We start from the raw sequence: 23,943 nt of genomic DNA, 5'->3' as shown, positions 1-23,943 counted from the left end.
TGGAAGCATTTGATTTCTGTACTGGTAGGAAGTCTTATTTATTGTCTCCTGTGGAGATTAGAATAATTATTTAGCTGAATTGAGCATGAGGGATAATGTATCTCAAGCTTAACTTAATTATTAAAAGGCAGCATAATTCAGTAAGTTCCCACACCAGAAATCCCCAGTTACCCGGCACCCAACGTTCCATAAATACAATCACAACATCCCCAAATAAAACCAAAAAGGAGACAAAAAAGTCTTCTAGTTAGCTCAGAAAGAGTGGGTGAACTGGAGGAAGCAAGTGAATTACATTAAAAATGCACTTGCCCACTATTAAATCTTAAAGATCAATTATAGACAAGATTAAAAAAAAAACCTTCAATGTCATTTTTCTTGTATAATTACTGGTCAGACGTGCATTAGAAACACGGACTGTTTAGAGGCAGTAAACAATGTATTTCTATATTAATGAATCAGCTAACTGGGAAGATTTCAGATAATGTTTGTTCAGTATGTTTGGGCCACTCCCTGTCTGTTGACTGGGATGCATCTAAGATTTGATTTGGTTAGATTAGTTCTTATTATGTCAGTGTAGAGGTCACCAAACAGTTTGTGCACTTCTGTGATGATCTGTCCTAAGCAAAATCTGGTGTACAGGTTAATTTTTTATTGTCATGAATCAGGTTGACCTGAGACAGACACAGTTAGAAACGGCAGTAGAAAATTTGTGCCCTTCCTCCAGTGATTGCAATCAATATAATAAAAAAGGAAATGGGGATCATGGAAAGTGGGGAGGGAGCAAAGGCATATGATGAGGAAGGAACTAAATCTGACTGAACAATTGACAGGTGCTGGACCAGATCCTGGCAATGACGGGGCTTTGCTTTAAGTGTTGCTGCGCAAGCCTCAAAACAAGCCTGATATAAATGTCATTCAACCTTTTAACCTGACTTATTGTTGTTTCAAATGTTTTCAGATCCTCGATGACAGAAAACAATGGTGGAAAGTTCAAAATAAAAGTGGCCTTGCAGGGTTTGTGCCAAATAACATCTTGGATCCACTGCGACCTCAGGAACCTGGTTTAGGACATTCTGAACCTGCATACAGTCACACCATACAGGTATCCTTTGTTCCTTAGAAAAAAATCCATTTATAGTTTTAATGATGGAGTAGGGTAAGGTGGTTCAAAGCAGGACTTGGAACAGTAACAGAAATCTGTAAATTCTATTGCAACCTCAAAATTCCCATTGCTCTATATAAGTTAAATTTTATTTCTTTGTTACATAGAGTCTAAAATAAAAATAATATTGACAGAATTTGTAATAGGTCAAATCTTTTGCTTTGAATCTTCTGCTTCTGTTTTCTGATTGACAGACATCAAATATTTGTAACCCAATATGTATGTTGTACATTTATTTTAATTGCAAATACCTTTCATATGTTGATAGCTGTTGATGCCAAAGAAGGAGTTTGAATTATTTAAGGTAGGGTTAACTTAATTCCCTCTCAGAGAGTGAATTTTAGTGTATCCTTTAGTTTCTGTCCTTTTTGCGTGTTGTATGTATATCTATTAGTCTGTAATAGCTAATTCTCACAGTTTTGGCATTTATAAGTGAATAGGTGTAGACCTCTGTGTGATTCTGTGGGTGCCATGGAATCATGTGTTTGCTGATTGAATTTATGGAGCAATCATTTCTCAGCGATAGCCCCAGAGCACCAACAGAAAAATTTGCCCTGATGCTTGTCTCAAAGCATTTGGCCTAATTTTGTTTTTCTTTTACATAATGGTATGTTGAAGTATTTTATCTGCTTGTTATATACACAGAGCACAATCAATACTGCAATGGTAAATTACAAGGGTTCTTTACATCCATATAATTACTCATGTGAATAAGGTTTTGCAGGATAAGAGCCAAATACATTTTTTTACACTGTCGTAACAGGCCAACAGCACTCATTTAGCTGGAGATACCATGTTTTTTGAGAGCTTGTTTTTTTTCTTTCTACTGTGTTGGTTCTAGAGATGGGCATGCCAGTTAAGATAAAGCAGAATTCCCAACTCTGCCCCTGAACCAAACTTTGATCCAAAATGCAAACCAAACTTGAACTGAAACTTTGTGGTTAACCTTGTTCCCCATCATTCATTTCCTTGCACCTCTGCTTTCTAGTTTCCAATTCGAAATAGAAATGCTCTTCTATTATTGTTCAGTGTTTGTATTGCAGAGGCATCTAGAGGTCCTAATCAAGGCTCTGCTGCTAGGTGCTGTCCACATACATCATGCAAAAGAAAGTGCAGCCTTCTATGCTATTTCTGGCCTGACTAGGGATACCTGAGCATGTCTTGTGAAATTAGTCTCGTAATATTTCCTGGCTAGTATTGAAAACCCAGTCAGTTCAGATAAAGTACTTTTGGATAAGTATCCAAAAGTTTGAGCACTTACTTGAACTTGGGCCTGATCAGTAGTCCATATAAGTGAATGGGAGTCTTTCCATTGAGCTCATTGGACTGTGAATCAGGTCTTTTATGAAATTTGCCTCTCACTAGCTGTTTTCCAGTAACATTCGAGCTCTTCCTCTGAATAAATTCTGTTTTCTTCTGTGTGAAATGAAGCATGTATGTGTAGTGTTTTTCAAACTCTGTTTAAAGATCTTTTTTTTTGTTTTTTTTTTTTATTTTTTTCTTACTCAAGTGCATGTGTTTTCAGTTTGTTTGTTTTGGAGCTACTTACCAAAAAAAATTAAGCAGGTCTTGTCGGGACATTGTTTAGTAGAAGTTCTTAAAACGTTTTGCATGATTCACTCCAGATTTTGGAGGATTTCATGAAATAATGAAACAATATCAAAAAATAGAAGTTTGTGTTTTCACTAATTTCACAGAATCATAGAAATTAGAAATGTGTAATAATGATCTTTAATGCCATAGTCCTTCCACCCCCTTACCATTGTGGATTATTCCCAACAGTTCATTGTACTTCTGCTTTGTCCAGTTTGAAATAATCCAAATGCACCACTTCCCTTATGAAGCTATTCTAGATCTCGCAGGGAATTTTCTTTTATTCACCCTAATTGTTCCGTTCCTTATCTTCAGCCTGTTGCTTGATTTGTCGATGCAGCTGGTGGCTATGTAACCCAAAAGAAAGAACCTATATTTGAAACATAAGAACAGCCATACTAGGTCAGACCGAAGGTCCATCTAGCCCAGTATCCTCTCTTCCAACAGTGGCCAATGCCAGATAAGTCCAAATCGTATACAACTGTACATACTAAAAATAAAAAAGCAACAGTACAGGAAATAATGCACAAAGAAAACGTTCCCCAGGCAGCTGCAAGCTGTACTTTGCTCATTATTGTTGTTTGATCATTTTAAAATAATCACTAAATAGTCGTCATCCGAACGTTTGGTCTCTGAGGCAAATTACATTTGGCAGTACCATAATTTATAATGTTATCTAAAAAATCACCTGCGATTCAGTGCATTACAAACTGTTGCCTAGATTTATAGTCCTGAATGAGGAAGGTCTTTACAAACCCAGGTACTAGTTACTAATGTCACCTTCTATTTCCTGTTGAAGATTATAAACTTAAGTGCTCCTGAGCCTTTTCTGTCAGGTATTAATATGGCCCATATTAACATAGCATCTGTGCACCTCACTGTTTTTAATATGTTTAGCCTGTGAAGTATGGAAGTGCTATTATCCCCATTTTACTAAGGGAGAGATGAGGCACAGAGAGACTAAGTGACTTCCTAAAGATCCCCCAGGAAGTCTTTGGGAGAGCAGGGAATTGAACCTGGACCTCCTGAGTCCCAGACTGGCGCCATAACCTTCTTTTGTCTTCTCTGAATGTGAATGGTGTGAGCACTGGCTTCTGTACAACCAGTTCCAGTGCACCCAAGTGCTGAGCAGGCTTCTCCATGCTTTCAAACACAACTTCTGCGTTAGCACTGGCATGCATGGGGGCCTGTCAGATGTGACGAATGCTGTGGGCATTTTTGATGTAGTTATTTATTTGTCTATTCATTTAATGTGTCCCTGGTGGTCTGCAAAGCAAACGTGACAGCAGGGAAAATCCACTTCCTGGTGCTAAGGCATTAAGGCCCCACTGAGACTGTCAAACTCATTTTTCTTATGATTTTTGTCCAGATGTAAACCCTCTCTTGGAGAGGTGAATAGGTAGGGCAGGGGTCGGCAACCCTTCAAAGAAGAAGAGCCATTTTTTTTTGTTTTGTCTCTGACCATCACATACAAAGCTACTTGTAGAGTTAGAATTTATCAACTAATAATAATTGAACATATTACTGTTATTGCTACTCACCAATACTTTTAACGCGACTTCTGCCATTTGAATATAAACAGGACGGGATGCAGGCTCTGGCTGGGAGGCACTTACCACAGGCAGCTCTCAGCTGGCAGCGCTGCAGGGCTCAGGCAGGCAGGCTGCCTGCCTGCATGCTGTGGCCCCATGCTGCTCCCGGAAGCATCTCTGTAGCACATCTCTCTGTGGCCCTGGTGAGCGGGGAGGCAACTCTGAGCGCTGCCTCTGCCCTCAGCACTGCCCTCACATTGATTTCCAGCCAATGGGAACTATGGGGGCAGTGCTTGCGGTTGCTGCCCCCCCCTCCTCCCAAGGGGCACCGGGAGACATGCCAGCAGCCAGCTGCTTCCAGGAGCGGCATGGGGCCAGAGCCCTGCTGTGGTAAGCGCCTCCTGGCCAGAGCCTGTGCCTTGCAGCCCCTCAGAAAACAGCTGCCCACAAACAGGCAGCCAAAAAGCCATATGCATCTCTGGAGCCACAGGTTGCTCACCCCTGAACTAGGGCATTAATGATTGCACTTAATTACTTTAATATATGCAAGAGAGCCTTTTGCTTACCTGCAGCTGTGTTTGCTCTGCTGGTGACCTCTGTCAGTACACACTGAGTTAAATTTTGGATTGAACTCTTAAACCTCTTCATGGACTGGTCCAAGATAGTTACCTGATAGTGAGTCCTTGGTGCCTTTGGAGATGGTGATCGATGCAGCAGACTTACAAGATAGGCGAGCCACTAGCCCAGTCTACTTCTGCAGCCCAAGGTCTGTGGAATGCTCTCCCCTCTAGTCTAGTATGAACTGTGGAATTTCAAACTACACCTCTACTCTGATATAACGCTGTCCTCGGGAGCCAAAAAATCTTACCGCGTTATAGGTGAAACCGCATTATATCGAACTTGCTTTGATCCACTGGCGTACGCAGCCCCCACCCACCCTCAGCGGAGTACTGCTTTACCACATTATATCCGAATTCATGTTATATCAGGTCATGTTATATCGGGGTAGAGGTGTACTAAACAAAGACATTCAAAATACTAAAATAGTAACATTTTCTTTTAGATCTTTCAGTGTGACACACTGGTTCTTGTGTATGGATTTTATGCTATTGTGACTTGTTGTCATAGCCTCTTACGATTTTAGCTATTTAATGTGCGTTTGTTACTGTGGAGCAGCAAAGATATTTTGACTGATGTCAGATAAATAATACATTATGCATATTCATAATTTGCCATGCAATCTAATCATTTCCCTTCTTTTAGTAATAACATTTCCGGTGGAAATATAGTAGATACAATAATTGTGCATTTTATTATTTTTTCAAAAAGTAAAATTGAGAGATTTGATTAAAAAGTTGTATGACATGGTGGATACGGCCCTGTGAGGCAGAGGAGTATTATACCCATTTTATAGATGAGTTCAGGCACAGAGGGCAAAATTTGACTCAATGAGATTTAGGGTCCTCAGCCACTTGTGAAAATAGGAATTAGTGCCCAAGTGACTCAGGGACCTTTTGAATATTTTATACAAAGGAGCTGAAATGACTTGACAAATGTCACCAAGGAATTTGGTGAAAGAACTGGGAATTGAACTTTGACATCCTGATTTCCAGCCCACTGCTTTAACCCCAAGCCCATTTCTTTTTTAACCCTTTGCAAGTCTGTGCTGTGGTGAATGAGAGAGGTCCTTAGATAGTTATATGCAAATATAGGCTATCCATATTTTTTGCAAATTGTTAGAGATTACTCTAATCCAATGAAGCAATTGAATGTAGAGCTATATGTAGAACACATTTTTTGCTTTACTGGAAATTCCAAATAACTGGGGGCATGAGGAAAATTATTTTGGGTCTAACCAAAGCCAATGTATTTTTTTTTTATTTTCAGCTAGTTGAATTTTTTTTTTTAAATAAAATTTCTGGTTGAACAAAATGTTTCATTACATCGAGTGTTTTAATATTTTAAATACATTTACATTACATTTTCAAATAAATAGTCATTTTGAACCAAAAAATAAAAATATTTTCTTCAGAAAATAATTGGTTTTTCATTTTGACTGTTTTGGAATTTTTTTTACATGAACAATTGTCAAAATGGATGCAATTCACAAAACTTTTTTCATAGAGTCATAGATGTATAGGACTGGGAGGGACCTGAGTAGATCATCTAGTCCTGCCCCCTTAACCTCCTTATAGTTGGGAGGTTTTTCCTAATGTCCAACTTACATCACCTTTGCTTCAATTCCAGCCCATTGCTTCTTGTCCTATCCTCAGAGGTTAGCAAGAACAATTTTTCACCCTCCTCCTTGTAACACATTTTTATGTACTTGAAAACTATTATGTCTATCTTCTCTTCTCCAGACTAAACAAACCCAATTTTTTCAATCTTTCCTCATAGGTCAGGTTTTCTAGACCTTCAGTCATTTTTGTTGCTCTTCTTTGGACTTTCTCTAATTTGTCCACATCTTTCCTGAAATGTGGTACCCGGGATAGGACACAATACTCCAGCTGAGACCTTATCAACGTGGAGTAGAGCAGAAAAACTACTTGTCTTGGCTTGCAACATTCCTGCTAATATATCCCAGAATGGAGTTCACTGTTTTTTCAATAGTGTTACACTGTTGACCCATATTTAGCTTGTGATTTACTATAGCCCCTAGATCTTTCTGCAGTACTCCTTCCTAGGCAGTCATTTCCCATTTTTTATGTGTACAACAAATTGTTCCTTCCTAAATGGAATAATTTGCATTGTCCTTATGGAATTTCATCCTATTTCAGGCCATTTCTCCAGTTTGTCCAGATCATTTTGAATTTTAATCTTGTCCTCCTAAGCACCCAACCCCTCCCAGCTTAGTAATGTCCTCAAACTTTATAAGTGTACTCTCTTTGGCATTATCTGAATCATTGGTGAAGATATTGAACAGAACCAGACCAGGACCAATCCCTGCGGAACCATACTTGATATGCCTTTCCAGGTTGACTGTGATCTCCTGTTTCAGTATTACTGAATCTTCATTTTTCACCCCCCAAAAAAAGTTTCAGCCAAAAAATGTGTCCAGCTCTAATTGATTGATTGTGTTGTACAGTTGAACTCAGAAAGCCACTGGGATTCCTCAAGGGCTGCTGTTAGATATGGTGGTGTTTAATATCTTGAGAAATGATCTAGAATAAAGCAATGATAAAATTTACCAAAGGTACATGTGTAAGATTGGTGGTTGACACAGGAAATACCCCCAGGATCTTCAAGGAATTTAGTGTTGACAATTACACATTTTTATGCCATTTGCAATTCTGAAGAATTGCAAAGCACTTAACAGACTTTGTCAGTTAGAAATCAATTAAAATATGCTGTATATTAGGTAGATGCTTTCACTTCTCCTATATTGCAGTTATTACTCCAGAGGGAATTCTGTGCCAAAAAATTAAAAATTATGTGGACAATATTTAAAATTTTGCATATATTATTTATCAAAACAACACAATAGTATCACACCAGTTGAAATAAATTACCAAAATAATTCAAAGATACCTGTGAACAAGTATATCTGTAACAATACAGACAACAAAAAAAGATTCAGGAAATGTTTTTTGTCAAATAGATTCCTTATTAGGCATATTAATACAGAATTTTGAGTAATAATTTATTTAAACTACAATACAAAACGTAGTTTTGCACACCACAAAAGCAGTGCAATGGCTAGGGGGAGTCAGGGGTAACAGAGGAGCTGAGGTAGAGAGGAGTAATTGCTAGGTAGGAGCCCTGGAGTGAACCTGGAGGGTTGTTGGGTGTGGGTGGGAGAAGTATGAAACAGGGTTTTTTTGCAGGAGAGGGATTGTTAGGGAGTTAGGAACCACTCCATGGCTGACTCCTAGCTTCTCTCATTCAGTCAGGCACATCTGCCCGTCTGCATGTCCCTGCACCCCCTCTCTACTCTTTTCCCCAAGTGTCCCTGCACCTCCCCTCTGCAAATCCCTGACCTTATGCACCCTCTGCCCTGTGCCCATGTATCCCAGCTACCCTTGCCCCTATGTGGCCCTGCACCCCCACTCCCATTCAGCCCCCCACCAGCCCTTCTGAGCCCAGTGTATGTGACCCTCCAGCAGAACTGTGTGCCTCACTCTGTTCCCTCCCCATATCGCATGCCTCCTCACCTGGTGCCAGGGGCAGGGGCTATGAGGACTGCAGCCTCTCTTCCTGCTCTGGCCAATGAGCTGGCTGCCCTATATTCTGGCACCTGGTGGGCTAAAGGCATAACTGCAGCTTCCCTCCAGCAGAATGTATTTTCTGTGGGGGAGGAGACAGAAAATGCAGGGGACTTGAATTCTGTGCATGTGCAGTGATGCAGAATTTCCCCCAGGAGTAAACCATAACAGAGTTGGGCTTGGTCAGTATTAAAAGGGAGATCTCCAAAGAAAAATTCAAATGCTGTAGGAGTGTTTGAGCTTATTCGGGATTTGTCATGATTATAGAGCTAGCTGCACCCCTCTCCCATTTTTGGTCTCTGAGAGCACACCCTCAGGTGCCAGGCCTCATGCTCCTACCTGTCTTAGGGTGGAATTTCACAATTACACCATTCTTAGACTGGGTTCTAGGCTACAGTAGCCTATATGTCAACCATCATTACCCAGCAGGTCCAACTGGGTTTTGTCACTTGCACTTCAGTAGCCAGTGACAGAACATTCTTCTTAAAACCAAAGTTTGTTCATTAACAAACAGAGCAAAGCATTAGGGCAGTGGTCCGCACCCGCCAGATGAAGGACTGTGGCGGCGGTGGAGCACCCACCGAAATGCTGCCAAATTTCTGCAGTGTTTCAGCAGCGACACCTCTCGATGACGTCACTTGCCACCGACAAGCAATGTCATCGAGAAGCATCGCTGCCGAAATGCTGCAGAAATTCGGCTGCATTTTGGCGGATGCTCCACCGCCGGCCAGGACGCGGGCGCATTTAGATGCCCCCACGGGTGCCATGGCGCCCATGGCACCATGTTGGGGACCCCTGAATTAGGGAATTCTGTCTCTTCCCTCTCCATTCCTTTTTCATCCCTCAGTACTTCTCTCTAACCATTGCAATCCTGTGGAAAACAGCAGTATGTCTGACTTGGCCTATATATTGAGACACAATCCTGGCCACTAGTTTCAATATCTAAGAACATGTGCACATATACAAACACTCTGGTGTGGTGGAAATAAAACCCTGCCTGCCATGGATCGATCACACCTACTTGGGTTTAGCTGGTCCCTCAATGAACCTTATCTGCCTTAGGCAGGCCTACATTACGGGGGAAAGTTGATCTAAACTATGCAATTTGAGTTACTTTAGTGGCATAACTGAACTTGTCGTAGCTTAGATCAACTTACCGTGGGGTCCACACTACGCTGTGTTGACAGGAGACCCTCTCCCGTCGACTCCCTTTACTCTTCTCATTCTGGTGGAGTACTGGAGTTGACGGGAGAGCGATCCGCGGTCAATTTAGTGGGTCTTCACTAGACCTGCTAAATTGACCACTGGTGGATTGATCACCGCATTGTCGATCCACTGGGAAGTGGAGACAAGCCCTTAGTTTTACTTTAGCTGGAAGATATAGTTATGCTACCAAACCTTTTGGCTTTATAAACTCGTAAATTGGATTCCATTTTAACAATTCTAGTTAAATCGCCTCAAATATTACAGTTTCAGCGAGAACAAATTTTAATGTTCTTTTTTCCATTCAGAACCCCCTAACACACATTTAAACAATTAGAATCAGAGATGGTTAGGCTACTAAACACTTAGAAGCTTACTGTGCATCAGTATAATACTATATCTCCCTGATCTCACCTGAAGAGTTTTTTTTAACCATGAAGAATAGATGCTGTTTGTATCTATTCAAAGGTACCTTTTAAAGCAAACTGGTTACTTACTCGTATCATTCATTTTTCTAGTGTTTTTCTTAATGACTTCCTAAAGAAACTGTTATGTTTTAAATTCTTACCAGTCATTCTGAGGCTCCTTACAAGAGAAGGCAAATGTACCAACGAACCTATCTTTTTATTTGCTTTTGCATGTGAGCACCAAGGTAGAGCTCTGTTAGGACAAATGTCTTTTACATTCCTTGGAAAGTACCATGAAGCCTTTCTTTCAAGTCTTATTTTTTGTTTAGCTATTGACTTAATAGCTTTCTGTGAGTTCCCCCTGACACTGAGCATTTGTGCCCCCAAATTCATGTCTGTTGCCAGCTGCTCTAGGTACCCATGTACTTCTCTATTGCCAACTGTTAACTTCCCTGTTGATTGTGAAGTGTACTGTGACAAAAGGAAACACATACCAGGTGCTCATTTGGTAGTGGCCAAAGAGATGTCGTCATTTTGAACTGAGCTAGTATCTCTTTATATTATTCCTTAATAAAATGGTGTTCTATTAAATTTGTTGCCAGAACATGGGTTATTAGTGACTGTGAAGATGCCACTTTTCTATCTGAGTGGATACTGATCCTATTCTGTTATGCTATAAGGGGACACTTTGCTGTTAGAAGTGTTCTTGTTGGGATGTCCTGTTATGTAAGTGTGTCCTGATTACTGAGAGTGCTTCCATTTCCCATTTAGTACTTTTTTTCAAGAAGTGGGAAATTCATCTTGACAATCCTGGCCAATACTGCCCAACCTAAATTCTCGCTCTAGCTCTAGGTGTCTGCCGTGTTCTTCACTTCCTGCCCTAAATATTGATGTATTGCTGCTATGCACCGTTATACTGCTGCCATGTTTCATCTCAGAGGTGGTTAGTAGTCTGAGAGTGCAAAGCAATTTTATTTTGTATCTGTGTGTGTGTGTATATATATATATATTTAAATCACATATGGGGAGAAGGAGAGTATGTGTGTGTGTGTATTTGGACAATATGTCATCTCAATAAAGTACCCATGGATCCCCTGGGACAGAAGTTGATGTGTGTACACACAAGATTTTTATCACAAACTATTTCTCCCTAAAGCAAAACATTTCTCTGAGTATATATTTTCCCTGACAGGCTTCAGAGTAGCAGCCGTGTTAGTCTGTATCCTCAAAAAAGAACAGGAGTCCTTGTGGCACCTTAGAGACTAACAAATTTGCTTGAGCATAAGCTTTCGTGGGCTACAGCCCACTTCTTTGGATGCATAGAATGGAACATATATTGAGGAGATATATATACACATACAGAGAGCATGAAAAGGTAGGAGTTGTCTTACCAACTCTGAGAGGCCAATTAAGTAAAAGAAAAAAACTTTTGAAGTGATAATCAAGATAGCCCAGTACAGACAGTTTGATAAGAAGTGTGAAAATACTTACAAGGGGAGATAGATTCAATGTTCGTAATGGCTCAGCGATTCCCAATCCCTATTTAAGCCTAAATTGATTGTATCTAGTTTACATATCAATTCCAGCTCAGCGGTTTCTCCTTGGAGTCTGTTTTTGAAGCTTTTCTGTTGCAGAATTGGCACCCGCAGGTCTGTCATTGAATGACCAGACAGGTTAGTGTTCTCTTACTGGTTTTTGTGTGTTAGGATTCCTGATGTCAGATTTGTGTCCATTAATTCTTTTGCGTAGAGACTGTCCGGTTTGGCCAATGTACATGGCAGAAGGGCATTGCTGGCACATGATGGCATATTTCACATTGTAGATATGCAGGTGAACGAGCCCCTGATGGCGTGGCTGATGTGATTAGGTCTGTCATGGTATAATTCCCCACTCTGAACCTTAGCGTCCAAAAGATGGGGTACCAGCATGAATTCCTCTAAGCTCAATTACCAGCTTAGTACTTGTAGCGCTGCTGCCAACCAGGAATTCCAGTGCCTGGTACACTCCGGTCCCCCCAAAACCTTGCCTGGGGACCCCCAAGACCCAGTCCCTCTAGATCTTAACACAAGGAAAGTAAACCCTTTCCCTCACTGTTGCCTCTCCCAGGCTTCCCCTCCCTGGGTTACCCTGGAAGATCACTGTGATTCAAACTCCTTGAATCTTAAAACAGAGAGGAAAATCCACCTTCCCCCCTCCTTCTCTCTCCCCCTCCCAGACTCTTCCTGAGAGAGAAAGTAATCCTAACACAGAGAGAAAATAACCTCTCTCTCCCCCTTCCCTCCTTTCTCCCCACCAATTCCCTGGTGGATCCAGACCCAGTCCCCTGGGGTCTCACCAGAATAAAAAAACAATCAGGTTCTTAAATAAGAAAAGCTTTTAATTAAAGAAAGGAAAAAAACAGTAAAAATTATCTTTGTAAATTTAAGATGGAATATATTACAGGGTCTTTCAGCTATAGACACTGGGAATACCCTCCCAGCCTAAGTATACAAGTACAAATTAAAATCCTTCCAGCCAAATACACATTTGCAAATAAAGAAAACAAACATAAGCCTAACTTGCCTTATTACCTAGTACTTACTATTTTGAATCTATAAGAACCTGTATCAGGGAGATTGGAGAGAAACCTGGTTGCACGTCTGGTCACTCTCAGAACCCAGAGAGAACAGCCACCAAATTCTAACAGCGCACACAAAGCCTTCCCTCCCTCAAGATTTGAAAGTATCCTGTCCCCTGATTGGTCCTCTGGTCAGGTGACAGCCAGGCTCACTGAACTTGTTAACCCTTTACAGTCAAAAGAGACATGAAGTACTCCTGTTCTATTAACCCTTAACTATCTGTTTATGACAAGGTCCTATGATGATGTCACTTGAATAGATATATGGACAGAGTTGGCATCGGGCTTTGTTGCAAGGATAGGTTCCTGGGTTAGTGTTTTTGTTCAGTGATGTGTGGTTGCTGGTGAGTATTTGCTTCAGGTTAGGGGGTTGTCTGTAAGTGAGGACAGGTCTGTTTTCCCAAGATCTGTGAGAGTGAGGGATCATCTTTCAGGATAGGCTGTAGATCTTTGATGATGCGCTGCAGAGGTTTTAGTTGGGGGCTGAAGGTGACAGCTAGTGGTGGTCTGTTATTTTCTTTGTTGGGCCTGTCTTGTAGGAGGTGACTTCTGGGTACTCATCTGGCTCTGTCAATCTGTTTTTTTCACTTCAGCAGGTGGGTATTGTAGTTTTAAGCATTCTTAAATGTCTGGTCATTCAATGTCAGACCTGCTGGTGGCAATTCTGCAACAGAAAAGCTTCAAAAACAGACTCCAAGGAGAAACCGCTGAGCTGGAATTGATATGCAAACTAGATACAATCAATTTAGGCTTAAATAGGGATTGGGAATGGCTGAGCCATTACAAACATTGAATCTATCTCCCCTTGTAAGTATTTTCACACTTCTTATCAAACTGTCTGTACTGGGCTATCTTGATTATCACTTCAGAAATTTTTTTCTTTTACTTAATTGGCCTCTCAGAGTTGGTAAGACAACTCCTACCTTTTCATGCTCTCTGTATGTGTATATATATCTCCTCAATATATGTTCCATTCTATACATCCGAAGAAGTGGGCTGTAGCCCACGAAAGCTTATGCTCAAGCAAATTTGTTAGTCTCTAAGGTGCCACAAGTACTGTTCTTTTTCCCTGACTGCACTGATAGAATGCAGCTATCTGCATCCAGATGTGTGCACTGCCATCCAGTTTGCAGTTTTCTTTGCCTCTTTTTTTTTTCCCTTGACTCTCTTCTCTACATACAAGCCTTATCGACAGTTTCTCTGCCCTGAAAGTACTGTCAGTTTCTTTATGGTTTAATGTATCAGCTTGCACTAAACAGGGCTCCCACTTTGACAGTTTGTTTTCTGCCTCAGTTGGCTTTTTCAGATGCACTGTTGGCATCGCTTCTCTTCAGCTGCTTATGTTGGCACAAAGATATCACCGTTCTGTGCCCTCTGTCACTGTGTTTGAGAGGAATCTGATTCTGTCCCATGGCCAATACTCTTCTTTGGTAGCCTGATTTTCTATTTATTATTCTCTTATAATGTATTAATTTGCATTGTGGTGGCCCTTGGATGCCCCAGTCACAGAGCTGGTTTATGTATAATTTTTGTACCCCTTAAATTATATTGGTTTGAGGTTAAAGTGATACAACACTCGAGAGTGCGAACAAAGTTATACTAGTATATAGATGTTAACGCTAACCTATACCGGTATAGTCTTCATGGGGAAATTTACCAGCATAACTACACCTTTATCTTTATGCCACTGTGATGCCACATGTAGATGCTCTTATTCCAGAATAAGTGTGCCCACATGGGGAGTTATACTAGTATATATTATAGTGTTGTAATCCTATTAATATAGTTATGCTGGTAAATTTCCAATTGCAGACAATCCCTTACTCCCATAAATGTAGAGGAATAAGTTATATCAGTATTATGTTAGCACCTTTCTACTGATACAGTTGAATCAACATTAGAGACATATACTGTTTTAATTATTTCACTAGAAAAATCACACCTATCATCAAAATATTTAAATCAGTACAAAAACTATGGGTAAACCAGACTGGTGGCCAGGGCCCCACTGTGCCAGGTGCTGTACACCTACATAACAAAAATATAGGTCTGACCCATGGAGAGTATCTTTTTGGAAGGAGGAAAGGGGATTTTGAAAAGGACATGTAATCAGAATCCCTACTGCCTAGAATCAGCATTAGTCAGTGAGGCCAATTTTAAACTAAGGCTTCAGGTGAATTTTCATTACATCTTTCTGAAAGCAAAGAGAAAGAGATGAAGTTTCTTTGTGAAGTTTATGATGTGAGTGCAAATTAACCTGATGCTTTGATGTAACATAGGAATTTATCGCATGATTAACTCTTAAGTTGAACTGCTTTGGGTGTATTATAGGTATGTAAACCTACGTACCTTCAAAAGCAGCACAGAGTCCTGTGACACCTTGTAGACTAACAGACGTCCATACCTTGAAATGAGACACATTGTTGAGGTTCTTTATAGTACACAAAAACAAGGAAACACAAAGGACAAAGTGTGTAATTACCTCTGAGGCTTACTGAAAGGATACTGGAAGAAAGCAGTGTGCAACAGAAAAAAAAGGAAAAGTTATTCTGAGTTCAATATTTTGACCTGCAATATGTGAAATGTGTTTTGGAATATTTTCCAAAAAAATGTAACCAGTGTTAGAGCTCAATTCTGGTCTTGATTTTATGCCTGGATCCCACTACTTCAGTGGGAGACATTTGCATGTGAAATTTGGCCTTAAATGGATATTGTGTGTGTGTGCGTGTGCATGTGTACAGACACACAAACTAATAAATTGCAGTATCTCAAGTATCCGGAGAAATGACTATATTTCCATCTTTATCTTTTTTTTTTTTTCTTAGCTGACAATGCAGCCGCAGTGACATAAATTGTGCTAACACTTCATCTTACACGGAGAACATACTTAGGAAGATTAGTTACTTGAATAACTGACCAGTATAAGTGATAAAGTGTTATAAATAGAGAAGGAGGGGTGTTTCTTAGTGAAATTTATAGATCCACGAGGACTGTATATTTCTATTGACTTCTTAGGCTGAAGTTAAGTGTTTGGGGGGTGAGCTTGTACATAAACTTGGCTATATATATGTCATGGTTTGAACATGATATATATTCTGTTTTGTTGATGAACATGGCCAAAATATACATAGAAGATATGATGCTTCATATTTAGTGTTCTGGCAATGATCAAGAAGTGGCGTTGGGATCTTCATTGCTTGTGTAAATAAGTTATTGTGCTGGAATGTGTGTCTGAGGAAAGATTAAACAAATGGTACAAAGCCAAGATTCTTGACAAAGTAGCCTCCACCGTGATGAGACCTTTTTTGAGATCTTTCCTTTTCATGTAGAATACAAAGTTTTCCTGAAATAACCTAATTCCAGTGCCAGTAAGCTTTTCTGAAATACGTGGGGCCACATCTTCAGGGTATGTAAATTAATGGAGATATAGCTGTCTGTATCAGTTGAGTATCTGGCTCAAGATTCTCTGGAAAACTAGGGCTTGAGCCTGCAATGTCCTAAGCATTCTGGCCATGATCCAGCAAAGTACTTACGCATGTGGTTTACTTTAACCATTTGAATAGTCCCATTGACCCCAGTTTCTAGGTTACACATCCTTTTCGAACATATCCCTTTTTAAAGAGCCCTGGCAGGTCTGATGCAATACCCAAATGGTTTAACTAAGAATTAATATGAAAATGAATAATAGTGCACTGTTCAAAATTAGTAAGTATTCCCTAGATGTAGTTTCTGAATCTTTGTCTATTTCAGTTTAGGTTTCTTACCACCTGTTTTAATGTTTGTTTATTTGGATGTGAAGTGTGAAAAAAGATGTATGGTGACTAGTACTCATCTAACATTTGGTTTCATATATGTATGTTAGGTGACCAACTTTTCACCTGCTATTCTAAAGAAAAAAAAATAAGAAAGCTGATAAAGTATGCAGTCATTGGTATCAAAAGCTAATTAATGCCACTAATTGCTTTTTAAAAACTGCTGATGTGGTTAAAGTTCCAATATTGTGCTAACAATCTCATTTGATGCAATTTACTTCATTTTCCTCACAGCAATTACTGGGAGAGCTTTCAGAGGTAACACAAATTGCTATTGTATGTTACTGATTTTCTAAAATGTCTCTTTGTAGGCTGAATCTTTTGGGTTGCATCATTTCAAAAATTCAGTAGTGTATACTTGTTGCTTTCATAATGATAGATGAAGATAACCTGATGAATGAGTAGAAGAGGTCTTCAAAATACTTTTTTAAAAATTGAGTAAACTCAGTGTTACTACACAGTTGGCTTTAGCACATGATTGTGCAAATTTTGGAGTATGTTTTATGTAGTTCCACTTATAAATGTAGAACTTGAGTGGTTTTCCCTGTTGGATTATATTTTCTTTCCAAATATGAAACTGATGGTTGGTCTCTTCTATGGGCATAGTACTTATGGGATGGCTCATTTGACAATGAAAGTGTCCAGGGATGTCAAATAAGAGTTACACCTGGTATTCAGTATTCTCTGCATTGAGATTTGATTGTGGTGATGATAAAAGTTGATGTTTTGCCTTTTAATGCACCATTCAGTGCCATCAAACCAGTAATGCTTTTTTCCCGTGTTAAAAGAAAACATGAGTCACACTGTAGGGATAGCAGTTTGGCATTTTTAAATCTGTGAATTTAATTATTTTGAATTTCGTTAAAACATTTTATGAAGTACTTATGAAGTACTTAAACAAATTCATTAACTCACCTGTTGATGTATTAATTTGCCACTTTGTTTCACCTGAGTAGTAGCTTTCTGTTTGTTCTTTCATATTGGTATTCCACTTTTGTGGTCATCATGATATTTTTAAAGGCAATTATTGGCATCACACCCAAATGCCATAGCACAAAAAATGTCACGCATATGAATTCCTGTAAGCTTCCCACATGGGATTGCACAAACCAAACAAAATAATTGTAAGGTAATATATTAAACAATAAAATTGCATGAAACAAAGTAAAAATCTTTTATGGGGAACATATTTAGGAAGATCTGTTAATTTAATAACTGACCACTATAAATAATGAGAGACTGCAACAGAGAAATAGAAGTGCATTTCTCAGTTTATCTATTAGGTTTGAAACCAATAGGACAGATTCTGAGCTTTTGTAAATCAGCATAACTCTGCTGGAGCTAAATCAATTTATGCTCTTTCGAGATCTGAGCCCATATATTTTTGGGTTAAATTTCTCCATTTTGGCATTCACGAATAGGGGCAGCTGGTTAAAATTAATGAAAGGTCGAATATTCAAATATTGTTAAGGCACTGATGTGCTAATATTTTAACACATGGTTCCCACTAAGATTTCCCTACTTAATCTGTGATAAACCCACCTGTCCTGGGGGGATGGAGATATGTGCTCCAGGAAGGATTAGGGCCTGGGGAGTTTACTCATTTGTTTTGCCCGCTAAAAATAGAACAACTTCTCATAACTAAGAAAGAAGGCCTCACTACTTTATATTAAGATGTGCTGCTAGAAATGTCAATACTTTGCTCCTGCAAACTATACAGAGTATATTGCTAGCATATTGCATTGTACAGCCTGTACAATTTGCAGGGGACATGGCAATGTAGATTTTGTGTAAGATTGCCACCCATCCAGTTTTCACCATTCAGGTTTCGGCTTGTGGGTCTGGGTGCCATCTGACAATCCCTGATGTCCAGGTTTTTATCTGAGGGCAGGGAGGAGGTGGGGCTTTGGGGGAAGAGGTGGAGCAGGGGGCAGGGCTTCAGGGTCCCATTAGAAAGGGGGCAACCCCAATTTTGTATGAGTATCTAAATGTATCTTTCCTGCAAACCCTTTTGGAAAATACCGTTTAGTATAATCTGGTACATTCTGAAAAAGAAATTGCCCTTCAAAATTGTTTTTGAGCCAAATAATACATCACAGCTGCAAGAGTTGATGTAGTATGTTGTTGGAGGTGGATCAACACAAAGAGGCAGGAAAATAACCACAACACTTCCCTAAAGTTTGATGACAAAATTGTAACAAACACCCACGAAGGCATCACTGTGTTAAAGAAACAGACTTAAATCATAACACAATTGAAAACATGGTAGAAATGCAGAGTTGTTTAAATACAGATAAGAGTTTTTGTCTACACAAACTAAAAAATGTGTGATGTGAATACTTTTTTCCTGTGAGCCTCAAGAGAAAACATGTGACATGCACATTTTTCTGTAGTTAAACTTGTTCAGACTGAGGCAGGTTGAGCCACAAACTTCAGATCTGGGTCCACGCTTCCTCAAAGTTTAGGGATATTTAGATGTCTTTCTGAAAGATATAGACTAACCAGAAATTGTTGGGGTGGATGTACAGCTGTGTGAAATTTTTCTTCCATAACTTTTTTTCAGTGAAAAAATAGAGCTTTGGTGACACCAAAATGTTTTGCAGATTTGTGTCAATTTTGCTGAATTGTTTGTTTCAAGGAAGAACACACCCCCAAAATCTGAACATTTGAAATCTTTTGGTTTGACACATTTGAAATTAAAGCTATTGATTTTTTTATTCAAAACAACTTTTCAGTTAAAAATTTCCTTTAAATTTTGTTCATAAAAAACCTATCACATATTAAAAATGCTCAGAATCAAAACAAAAGGTTTCATTTTGAAGTGAGTGAAACTTTTCATTTGACCCAAAACAAAACTTTTTTTTAAAAAAAAACTTTTTTGGATTCCTGACAATTTTGTAAAATGTAATTTTTGGTTAAATTGGAAATGATTCCCTCTCTCCCCCAAATTGCCAGTGAACCAAAAAATCCAGCCCCAGGTAGGTATAGGAATCACTTGGTGAAAGATATGACCTATGCTTATGCAGAAAGTCAGACTAGGTAGTCATAATGATCACTGCTAGATGTGGGGTTTTGGCTTGGCCTGTTGCAGACATAGGAGTCAACAGCAAAGTGCAGATTAAAAGCAAACTTTCCTAAGGCTTGGGTATGTTTGGACCTAGGATTTTTGTTTACCCAGCTCTCATACATGTGTTTAATCAGGTAAACTCCAGATAGTCATATGTCTCAGAGGCCACGCAAAACCTTCAGATAACTGGAGTTTTGGATTTAAAAAACTAGTTTGACATATTTCATATTTGGAGGAAAGAAATGAGTTCTGTATAATCAATATTGGGATGACACCATGCCACCTATCTAAAACGTTCTCTATGGAAGAGTGCATGGCAAGAGAAGCCATGGACATCCAATGTGACAGAAGTACAATTTGGTATATAAAACCATCCAGGCAACTGAAAGCAGATGTGGATGGAATCTGCTCATAACTTTGGCCCTCTTACCCAACTGTGGCGTTAGCAAAAGGAGATGTTGGTGATGGTGTTGGGATAATCAGAGTTTCTCTTAAATAGTAAGACAGATGGACAGACAGATAACTGAGAATATTGATGCCAAAGTAAGTTGTGTTTTTTTGTTGTTTTTTTTTTTTGCGGGGAAGTGCAGCTGTATGTCTGACAAGTAGCATGCCTTTCTGGGATGAAATGAGATTGCTGACTGTAATGTACGTAGGAGCTTTCCTGCAGAAGGTTTGTCTTTTGAACACTGAGGGATTTTACGGTGCAGAGCTAATTATGTGTTTGCATCTCTTCAGAAACAAAGGATGGATTATGTTCTGAAACAACCCGATCCCAGTCCTACTGCTCCATCACCACCTCCGACACCAGCTCCAGTTCCTGTCCCTCTTCCTCCTATTGCACCAGCACCTATTCCAGTTCCTGTGCCAAAAGCACCAGGAACTATTAGCCGCCAAAGCAGCACCTCTAGTGAGAGTGGTGGTACCATTATGCGTGACAGCCAGAGACACAAACAACTTCCTGTGGATCGTAAGTTTCTTCAAAACAGCCAGAAAAACGATTTTCCACCATTTCCATTCATATTAGCATTTTAAAAAACATACTTTTCATTTTGTCATTTGATATTTGACTTTACCATAACTTTAAAAAAAATCATCTTTCCATATCACCTAGTGCTCCTGTCCAATAACCCAAGCTAAGCGGGGATGGGACAGTTCCCTACTTGAAGGAAAGTCGTCTGAGGAAAGTACTTCAAGTAGTAGCTGCAAGAAGTGATGTTTGGGGATTCTCCCTCTTAATGTGTAGTAGCCTGATGCTTTAATATGATAAGGAGCAGTGGTGGAGATACTGTCTTTCTGAAGAGACAAAGCTACGGTCACTTCATGTCATTAAAGACCTCATGACACTTACTGCAAAAGGGTGTTAAACTGTCTATGTATCACAAGCTACGTTTACACTTACACGCATCGCTATGTGCCACAGTGAAAGGCAGGCTGTGTACACAGTTGTCACTATGTTGTGGAGCTGCAAGTTGCAGTGAAAGGCTGTGGCGATGGGGAAGGTCTATAGCAGTGGGGAGGGAGCAGGGAAAAGGCCCTGGCACTGGGGAGATAGTGACAAAAGGCTCTGGCAGCAGCAGCAGCAGCCTTTCCTCACTGTCTTCCCCTGCCACCTCCCCTCACCACGGGAGCCTTTCACTGTGGTGGGGGGAAGGGCTCTGGCAGCGAGGAGGCAGTGGGATACTACACTGCTAAAAATAGCAGCCCAGCCGTGAGAAGCACTGCTTGGGTGCGTAGAGAGTCGTGTAGGCCACTCTCCTCACCTAAGTAATGTCTCACTGTCTACACTGCTGTTTATACCCATGCCAGCTGGGTGTGCTGTCTCTGTTCTCTACACGCTGCCATAAGTATAGATGTAACCTCAATACTTATGACGCCCGTCTGACAATCCTTAGAGTATTTGTCCTCACAACACCCCTGTGAGGTAGGGAAGTGCTGTTACCCCCCATTTTACAGATAGGGAACTCAGGGACAGTGAGACTAGTTTGCCCATGTGGCAAAATCTGTGGCAAAAACAGGAACTGAAGTAGGCTTCCCTGAGTTCTAGATTAGCATCCTAACAACTGCGCTATCCTTCCTCTTGTGTAACCCTGCTGTCGCAGCCAAATTTCAATTCAGCTAATTATATTATGCCTACATATATGTCCTCTTTCATTTCAATTGAATATATTGTTCTTTGTATCCTGACCTGAACTGTACAATAGCTATTACCTCCAACCCCAGAGGTGGCTGCATGTTAGTGATGGGAAAATGTGATTCCCTATGTGTTGTTTTGGGAAAGCCTTTGGAATACTTTCTGAATAGAAAACATTATAAAAATGATTGTGATATATTTGAAAAAATAATTTAGTATCAGTCTTGATGTATTTTTGTGTTCAGATATACAGCAATGTATTTCAGCATGTGAAGTGCCACACTAGTATTCTGGGAAAAGTTACCCTTTCTTTTAATGCACATGCTTGCTGCCATCCATATTTTCAGCATTTAGCAACAGTTAGGGCCCTCTGACAAGAGGCAGAGGTTAAAATTGCAGAACAAGAAACAAGGAGTTAATTCCTTATATTTTCCTGGCTTGACTGAGAGCACATGGCCTGAAATTATGGCAGTTCTTTAACAAGAGTTTCCTGGTAATCAAGGAAGAGAGACAGAAGTGGTTGGCTACTGGAAAACTAATGAATATGTACATTTACCGATGACGTTTCCTAGACCTTTTTTCCTCTCAGTTTGGACTTGGTTTTCTATGAGTGTATTTATGTTACACTAGTTACAACACTGGGTCTGTTTTGTAGAGAAGATATAAAATTGGTAGGTGCCTCAGTCACTTATGTGCTTTTGAAAATGTTGCCCCGGGTCTAACATGTCTCAGGCTGAAGCCCTAGGAAGATCTGCTGAGGCATTAGCAAGTTTGAGGATTTGAAGTTTGCATTACAAAGTAGGAACCATAATCTAACTGAAGACAACCCTGTAGCTGAGTCCCCTAAACATGGTTTGAAATTGTAGCATAGACAGGCCCATAAGTGAACTTTGGTATCTCTACAGACCATTCAAACCCATATATCAGGAGATTAGAACACAGCACTTTATCTAGAACATGATGCTGGATCCAGCATTATATGGCTGTTAGCTCAAGTTCTGCCCAAAACAGTGTCTTAAATGGCATTTGTAGCACATAGCTGCTGTGTCCCTTCCTGTGTATCCCTCGAATCAGAAGGGTTTTTTATAGTAACATAATTCCAATAATTGAGCAGTTTTACATATGTCTAAAACCAGCACTTTAATAGTGTAGTTTAGAAATCAGACACTCTGATTTCTTACCCCAGAACTGAAGAAGAGCTCAGTGTAGTTTGAAAGCTTGTACCTTCCGCCAGCAGAAGTTGGCCCAATAAAAGATACAACTTCACTTACATTGTCTCTAGTTTACAAGTAACTGTTACAAACTGAAAAGGTGACACTAAAATGAGATCTTAAGCGATTTGGCTGTTTGTGGGTTGTTAGCTCTTCCCTTTTTTACCCCTCTCTGGCATGGCAAAAAACCTAGCAACATTTCTGGTGAAGTTGTACTAATGTCCACGTTTAGCTCTCTGAGAGAGCTCTCCCTTCCATGTTCCCAGTAAGCAGAAAACGTACCTTACTGAATAAACACATTTCTCAGTCTGCAGAGCTAGTTCAATAGGGCATCTTTCACTTGACCTATTGAGACAATCTGTAGTGCACTTTGAACTTAACTTCACTGAGGCCCATTATGTCCTTTCCTTCTGGAACAGACTGACTATTTAAAGAAAAGCTCTAAGAACTAATTTAGCCGTTAACTAATGGGGCCAAAAGGATGTGGATTCAGTGTCCTACAGAAATATTACTTCAGCAATGAAAATCCCTCAGAGTTAAGCCTCTCTGCATTAGCTGTTGTTGTCACCACAAGGTAATGTTGCACCTACACTATGAACTAGATCTACGGTTTCATTTTGGGGACAGTTTATTGTCAGTTTCTGCATCTATCGGAATAAGTGATTTGTCACTTAAAGGGCAACAGAGATGATAGCTCATAAGCATTAGGCAGGTCTTCAGTCCTTAGAAAATAATTCCAGTACTTCCTTCCTCTGAGGCTGTGTTCTGAGTTAGTGTTCCCAGCCAAAGCATATAACCTTCCAGAGAGGTACAAATTTCCATTACAGAATTGACCCAGTGCACATATGGTTCATCTTGCTGTATGCTTGAGGCCAATGGTGGAAGCTTCAGAGAAGCAAAATTTTCTTGGGTGGAAATTCTAGAGAATTTGGTAAATATCTTGCTGATTTCCAATGACCATAAGCAACAGTATCTTAGTAAGGTTCACTAAATACCCCTTAAA

At 39.9% G+C, this 23,943-nt stretch overlaps 1 protein-coding gene across 9 annotated transcripts in view; it reads left to right on the top strand.

The window, feature by feature from the left end:
* Positions 1–23,943, top strand: part of EPS8 (epidermal growth factor receptor pathway substrate 8) — a 225,423-nt gene that overhangs the window by 190,859 nt on the left and 10,621 nt on the right. For all 9 annotated transcript variants that reach the window (XM_050968357.1, XM_050968385.1, XM_050968349.1 and 6 more), the window contains 2 exons: positions 959–1,102; positions 20,334–20,565. In XM_050968357.1, the coding sequence (XP_050824314.1) occupies positions 959–1,102; positions 20,334–20,565 (376 nt within the window). The remainder of the gene's footprint in view (positions 1–958; positions 1,103–20,333; positions 20,566–23,943) is intronic.

Source organism: Gopherus flavomarginatus, chromosome 1 (genome assembly GCF_025201925.1).
Source record: "Gopherus flavomarginatus isolate rGopFla2 chromosome 1, rGopFla2.mat.asm, whole genome shotgun sequence".
In the NCBI taxonomy this organism is placed as follows: Eukaryota; Metazoa; Chordata; order Testudines; family Testudinidae; genus Gopherus; species Gopherus flavomarginatus.
This window is presented reverse-complemented; position numbering and strand designations above follow the sequence as displayed.